Raw genomic sequence first — 7,444 nt, forward strand, 5'->3', positions numbered from 1 at the left:
TCCTTACAAGGAAAGTTGTATTTTCCGGGTGAAAGACATTTTATGACAATGATCGATATGGTAGCTGATAATTTTCTTCACATCAGTCTTGCCTTCAATCTTCTGAACTTTTCCCGCATCTTGGTTTTGAAATGCTCTAGTCTCACTGTGACTTCCTCTTTGAGAAGATAATAGCACATGGCAACGATGCCCATGCCCACTAAGATATATACAAAGTTCATCACCAATTTGATCTAGAATCAAGATGGAAAAAAGAAAAGAAATCATTATTCATTTGTTTGCCAACGGATTAGAAGCCCATCTCGAATGCCAGCGAAGTCTGGGATTTTTGGTATAAGATATGCTTACTTTTCCCTGTGGCAAAAATATTTTCATCTTTCACCTGAGTATCCACGTGTTCTTCTTGAGCCTCCTGGTCGTGAATGAATACGGCCCCGGGCACGAAATCTCCAAATCCTATTTTCAAAAGGCTGGTGACGCAGAAATAAATGGAATCCAAGTAATTCCATCCCTCCCATTCGGCAAACATAATGGTCCCAACCAAGAGGTAAAAGCTCATCACGTATAAGCAAGTGGTGGATGGGACAATCACCTAGAAAATGGAACCGAAACACATGGAGTCACTTGTTATTTCGCCCGTCTTGTCCAATATGCATTGTTAAAATGATCTAATGACACTGCTTCTCTCTTGTGTAATGTTTTTCTATTGGAGGAAGTGAGTCAAATTTACTGGGCCCAAGGAAACCTAACCAAATTAGGCCATGTCATAAACTGACAAGACATTTGAAACAGTGGAACCGTGAATAGAATAACTTTCATTGGGACGGAGGGGGTTGCTAGCGACAAATAAATCACCGAAGCAGGCGGACTTTTCCCCTTTTTGCGGGATTAGATATTCTGGAATTTGAGTAATGAAAATGAATGTAAGTAAGAAGTGTTTTTCAAGATTTTAAGTATAAGCCTGACGAAAAGAGTATCTTAAATTCTTTATTGGAAGATTATTAAGATCACAAAATAACAAATTGGGAGCAAAAGCTTAATATGATCATTGCCATTTTTTAAGTTTAAATTTGTCGATTCTCATTTTGTGTGCACTCCAAAATATAGAGACCTTATAATAAGTCAATGCTTATCTAATTTTGGTGCATGGTGTTCCACCATGATTGGATCATGTTCTAGATCTCTTCATGTCATCACAAGTTTGCTTCCACTTCACTTCAGTAGGACAAATGAATTCTCAACTCATCACTAATCAAACGGCAGATCAAATTCTCACCCATATTATCCAAGAACCTGAACGAAGTGAGAACAAACATCCTAAGCGTTCCAATTCTGTGAGTAATTGGTTGATTAATCCCTCTCATTCATGTGCAACAGGCAGTAGCTAGCTTCCTTCTTGCCAGATTGGGTTGGCAAGAAGAGGGAAAACGCTTCCTAATTGAAGCAAACCCAGAGCGACAACAATCATTTTAGAGCCTCTTCTAAACAACGCCTTTGGAACAATGGAACTGATCCCACCCGTGACAAATGGCCAGGTTCCTAACTAATCAAGAGTGGCATGCAAAGGGGGTGCCAACGGTACCAAGTACAAGCCCTTCGAGCGTGACGTCATTGCTATTTTCTAATTTCGGCACTTCCACGTATCTTACATATTTTGTTATTGGTGCCGTACTTTTTTTGAACTGCCTTGACTTTTTTCTGGCCCTTTTTCAAATCATTGGATCAGGTTAACTTCCTCTTGGTCTTTTGCCATTCTTTAAACAAAATGTAGAATTATATAAATATGGCTGATTTTTGTTATGGTGACAACTTTTTGTCATCAGATATTGGAAAGAATAACTTGCTTCTCCTATTTCTCAGTTCAGCAGGTTTGCCAAAGGCCAAACAGGTCCAAACATGTTTTAATAGGAACATTGCTGCCATGAGAGAGTTCTCGTATTGTGGACAGCTAGAAAGGGTGGGACTGTACATATATTCGCAGAAGGTACAAATTTCTGTGTAAGGGTGCATGTCCTCGTAATAACCTTGAGTTAGACGGGATTCGTCATTCTCTAGCACATTCTGGATGTTTTGGACGTCACCGCTCAATGATTTGCTATAACAACTTCAGCCGTGTTCAAAGCGTTCGTATTTGCATCTAAGTTTCTGTCAGGATGTTAATGAACTTATCCGTCTGCTTTTGTTGCTTAATGTTTTGTTCTCATTGAAGAAGCTCTAGCTAACTAAATAAATGGTCTTGGGATGCAAGCTAACGCCTATTGTGTGGTACGAAAGAGCTTCATCTGAGAATTGTGGCGGCTTTATAGCTCTTGCTCACGACTGAAACAAATCATCAAAACAACTCTTTCCAAAGAAGAGGGAATCAACCAAGGCGACAGTGTTTTTCAGTATCCAGCAGATTTACGTACGTTTGGCATGGGGTGCACGCTAGACTCGCCTTGGATCCCGACAATAAATGGAGGCAATCCATTTCTCATCGAAATTGACTTTTGGTGCAATGCAGTGCTTATGCACGCACAAAGGAGTGAAAGCCGAGAGTGTGAGAGTGTGAGTGTCAGACTGAGTACATACGTAGGTAGTACGTATTGTTCTTAGACTTACCGTAGAATCAAGCTATACTGGTATATACGTATATATATATACGTACGTACGTACGTACGTACGTACGTACGTACATGTTACAACGATCAGAAAGCAACCCACTCACAAAGTGATTCTTTGAGCTGAGTCCATGGATGGGATTGGGAAGACTTGGAAATCCGGCACATTAATAGTAATCCATTTCCCTCGAAGGACTAGGCTGGGGGAATAGGTAAAAGCATTTTCTCACCATTTTTCACCTCCGAAGAAGGGCACAAATCTTTTATTAGCAAAGTATAGCTTGATTGTTTCACCTCTGGCGAACTGAAAGGATCGAGCTTGAAAGCGTGATTCCTTCTGATTTATTTTGCCATGATGCTTTGGAATTAAAGCAAAAACAGTGAAACCGATGTGGGAACAGCTATTGGTGAGTAGTCGGACGTTGTGCCTCAAGCCTATCATTATTGGAATCCTAGAAGGTGGCTCACGTGAGAAGACGAAGTCACAGAACGCCTCAGCTTAATTCACGAGATGAAAATCTCCACTGAGACCGAGGTAACTCTCATCATTTCAGCTCTTAGAACCAGCCACCCAGTTGCTCAGTTACCCAGTCACCCAGCTACCCAGCCTGGTACCATTGGCCTCTTTATCATCAGTAGAAGCATTAGTCTTGTCGAACATTATCCCTTCATCTCCGAGAGGAGATTTCTTTCCATTATTGGAACCTTCTCCTTACCATCAGAGCCAAACGTATTCATGGCTTGAGCTTCAACCACATCGAACCCTTGTTCAATTTTGCTACGAGATTTGCTTAGAATACAAAATGGTGCCACAAAAATCAAAGTGCTACTTTCAATTTGACTTGGCTCGAACAGGCCCGATTACGTGGTCGTTGCTCTAAATTGAAGGCCAAAGCTGCGCAAGAGAAAGAAAAGAAATTGACCGAGTTACTCAACACTAAACAAGTTTTGTAGAGCTGGTTGAGAGCAAGACAAAAACTCAAAGTGGGATAAAAAGCAGGCAAAAAAGTGGGCAACGGATTTGCTGCACAATAGAACAATGTTGTTGTTTTTTTTCTTTGCCAGCCTTTGGAAATGCTTGGAACCTTGGATCTCCATGTCTGATTGGAAACTGACATGGTTCTTTATTCAGTACATCAAGGCTGCCTCCTCACACAAGATAACACTTCATGTTCAGTGCCAATAATATAATAGTATCTTCCTACCTGTTGTTCGAGTTCGTCAAAGTATGCCTCGTCTAATTCGGCATCTTCCCCCGCATTTGACATCGGGTCATAGTTGGCTCGTTGTTTCCACTTTCTCCGAACGTTCCAACGGTAAGCTTTCGTGTATACCCATTTGAGGATTGCGGCAAAAACCTGTGGAAGGAAGTACAGGGATGGTGTCACCTTGGAAGTACACGTTCACATTGCACTCACTGAACATAAAACGAGGAGGAGGAAAAAAGAAGTAGAAAACGAACACGAGAAGACAGCTTCATCCATTGGCTTCATGTGTCCCCACAAAAGTTTTTCTCGTTCATTGTCAAATAATTTCATATTAGGGAAACAAAGCGACTCTTGGCGAGCCTTGGGAACCGTGCAGAACGGAAAGAGGGATCCAAGTTGTGGTCAATTTGCGTGAACCACCACTATTGTCTGGTCTCTTACTTTTCCAGCTTTTTGATAAAGACTTGCAAGCGATGGATAATGATGACACAACCCATTGATTACCTTGCCCATGTTCATGAAATACAAGATATAGACGGGGATGCCGAAACAAGCGTAGATGATGCAAGCGATCTTGCCGCCCTCAGTTCGAGGTACCAAGTCTCCGTACCCGATCATGGTAATAATGCTGAAAGAATAAATTCTTATTCCGTTGTATGCATACAAGTCCTGTCGATCAAATCTGATTTTGAAATGAAAATTCATCGTCGGAAAAAGACTGATGAAATATTTTCAGTCCTTTGTGTGTACAAAGGAACCGTAATATTTAGCTTTGACGGATAAACGAAGTGGAAGCTTTGGAATAAGAAGAGAGTGAAAGAAAAATAACGCGAAACAAAGAACAGGATCACTTTCTGAAAATATGATGTTCGTAATTCATAGCCATAGATTCCTGTGCACGTGTATCTATAGCACATTTCTGAAATGCGGAAAGAGTGCCTGAAATAAATTGATTACGGCTTTTAAAGATAGAGAAGCAACGGTTGTCGAGTGATTTCGTCACAATTATCTTTACGCCCAAAATGAAAAATTGGAAGGCATTTGAATGCGTTTTCTGGAAGTCACAACTCACATCAATTCCAAGTGCCTTGGGTGTTTTTCTTTCAAACACTTTATCTCGAAACGTGAAGCCTGTCAAAACGAACTTTCTGTTCTGTACAGGTACACATCAAGACTTCATAAACCAACAGGGGAAAGATAAGTAATGGGACTGACTTTTCTATTGTTTCCACGGGCATACATCGCCAAGGTTTAACTTTGCCTTGTCTGGCAGGTGCTTTGTCCAAGATATGAACCCCTCTACATATTCATGTAGTGTTTGTCAAAGATAGTATTTCATCCAAGGCAGCGAAACTGGAGACGAAATCGAATTTTGGAGAGGTCGTCTCTTCGCATCATCCGAGCCCCATGTTATCACTCAAGGGATTGACCCTGCTTGTATACGTATACGCCCATTGTTTCACTTACAAAAACTTTTTTTTTATGTCATCAGCAGACAAATTTCAACCATCCCAAAGCAAGACTGAAAGCCTTCAAATCTGAAAAGTTTGTCCTCCAGTTTCGACAAAAGGCACAAAAAGTTTTTCCCTCTATTTCCTACATGGATGATCATTTGAACCCCTATCCTTGGGAGGTTAAAAAGGTAAGAGAAAGGGGGATCAGCATATGGAGCGTGTGGTTGAAATAACTTTCCCAGTCATGGCCACCGGCTGATTGGGCCCATCCTTGCCTACATTATGCGCTCAAGAGATTGGAATTCGGAGAGAAAACTAGTTTCGTAGAAACTGTTGCCTTCATGTCAGAAAGACAGTAATTTTTCCTGACTGGCCCTTATTGTGGCAAGTCAAGAACAACTGTCCGCAATACCTTCAACGCTGACGTCCCTTGAAAAGTCTTTGTCACACCAACTTTTTTTCAAAATATCCTTGGACCTTTGAGGGCCAAGAAAGATGAGGCGAGCATCGCCCAATGTCCAGGACTGAATTGAAGCCTATGATCCCAAGATCCAAGTCTCACCTTAAAGCAAACATCAATGCCGAAGGGAACGTCCACCGCTCGGCATTTGTCTGCTGATCATACCCATAGTTTTGAATGTAATACACCAGCTTTTCTTCGTGTATGTGGAGGGCTTGGTTGATGTCAGAAGTCCAAAGGTCTTTGTTGAGCACGTTGTATCGATTGGTGAGGACCCACATATGATTCACCGTTTCGTTCAATTGGGTTTCCACTTTCGCCAAAGACACATCTTCAATTTGTGTTTCGATGTGCTGAAAGATCGAAGCTCCCATCAAAGTGTAAGCCACCACTAAAGCACCCACTCCAACTTGAGTGAACATGAACTCGGTAAAAGTACGGCAGCAGTTTTTCAGCTTCTTCACTCGACTGTGTGAGTGTGAGGAGGCTGAAGAGGAGGCCTTGGAGCGAACGGAGCTCCTGGGCGGCACATGCGCGGCTTTCTGAGGCCCATGCTGGTGATGGGCGTGAGGGGTGTGGTGGGGATGATGAGGATGATGAGGATGGTGTGGAGGAGGGTGGGGCGGTGACGAGACCGAATGCGGTGATGAGGGCGACCCCGCGGATGGGGATGGCCCGCCTGCCGGTCCGGCGACTTTGACACTCCCTCGTTTGGAGGATCTCAAGGCATGACCTCGGCTGGCACGCCTCTGGTATTGAGTTTTGGCTCCGCTAGGTGTGCCCTTGGTGTTCTTGGACTCTCCAACGTAAGTTAAGGCCATGGTGATTTATGTGAATTCGCTCTCACATGCACCTGGAATGGGACATAAAAAGGGTTGGAATGCCTAGCAGTCAATTTCAGAGATGATATCTTACAGGAAATTCTTTTCATGGGATTCTACCCTTTTGCAAGAGCGAAAGGGGAATGGTTTTCCATGCATGTGCGAACATTATTGGTTTTCGGTTGGGAAATTTCAAAGTAGGACGTGCGAGTGAGTGAGTCTCAATGGATAAAAATCTTATGAGGCGAATGAAATCCCTGGGCCACTGATTTCTTGACGTATTGCTTTCATCACATTCATAGAAACAATCCCATACTCTTAAAAAATTAGCGTCCAAGAAATGCGTGCTTCCATAGGATTCGATCCCATTACTGTACTGCACGTATGTACATACCTGGACTAAGTGATTCAATTGACAAGGAAACCTCTCGTGTCATTCGATAGTTAAAGATATGCTTGCAAGCTCCAACAAGGCTCCATTAGCTAATGAATGCATTTCTTTGTATTATTTTTTTGCACAAATAGGTTTTCCTGGCAAAAAGGAAACTCGGATTGGCTTTCCCTTATTGCAAACAAATGGGCTTGATGAATAATTTACCTAATTTCCACGATCCAATTAAATGCCAGAATAGGAGTTCACCCATATAGACGCCGCTATTACTGGAAGAGCCAAGTCGACCTTGGGTGCCAATTTGTTTCACTTAATGCATGGTGGGGATTTTCCCCCTGCTTCTTGTCCAACCGCATTTAAATTTTATTTTTATGTAACTTTAGACATGAAGGGTAAGAAATGTCAAATAAACGCTCTCCAGGAGCAAGAAACAAATAAGAGGCAAGCAAGAAAAATCAAGCAAGGAGGAGACGGATGACGAACGCATTTGCAAATTCCTTAGCTCCTCTA

General features: G+C 42.2%; 1 protein-coding gene across 1 annotated transcript; it reads right to left on the reverse strand.

Moving 5' to 3' along the window:
• On the reverse strand, positions 1–7,171 carry LOC131884366 (TWiK family of potassium channels protein 7-like). Its single transcript, XM_059232114.1, has 5 exons — positions 5,825–7,171; positions 4,313–4,436; positions 3,806–3,958; positions 383–592; positions 1–233 (listed from the first exon to the last, which is right to left on the reverse strand). The coding sequence occupies exons 1-5, from the start codon at positions 6,541–6,543 to the stop codon at positions 78–80; spliced, it is 1,362 nt and encodes a 453-aa protein (XP_059088097.1). The 5' UTR covers positions 6,544–7,171; the 3' UTR covers positions 1–77.
• Positions 7,172–7,444: the final 273 nt, after the last annotated feature.

This window comes from Tigriopus californicus, chromosome 7, assembly GCF_007210705.1.
Source record: "Tigriopus californicus strain San Diego chromosome 7, Tcal_SD_v2.1, whole genome shotgun sequence".
Lineage (NCBI taxonomy): Eukaryota > Metazoa > Arthropoda > Copepoda > Harpacticoida > Harpacticidae > Tigriopus > Tigriopus californicus.

What these genes read in the sequence shown, in the direction of transcription:
- LOC131884366 (XM_059232114.1), bottom strand. Translation starts at nt 6,543, where the DNA reads ATGGCCTTAACTTACGTTGGAGAGTCCAAGAACACCAAGGGCACACCT. An exon ending in GCATTGATGTTTGCTTTAAG is followed by an intron (nt 4,437 to 5,824) that starts GTGAGACTTGGA and finishes TTATTCTTTCAG; the next exon opens with CATTATTACCATGATCGGGT. An exon ending in TTGACGAACTCGAACAACAG is followed by an intron (nt 593 to 3,805) that starts GTAGGAAGATAC and finishes TCCATTTTCTAG; the next exon opens with GTGATTGTCCCATCCACCAC.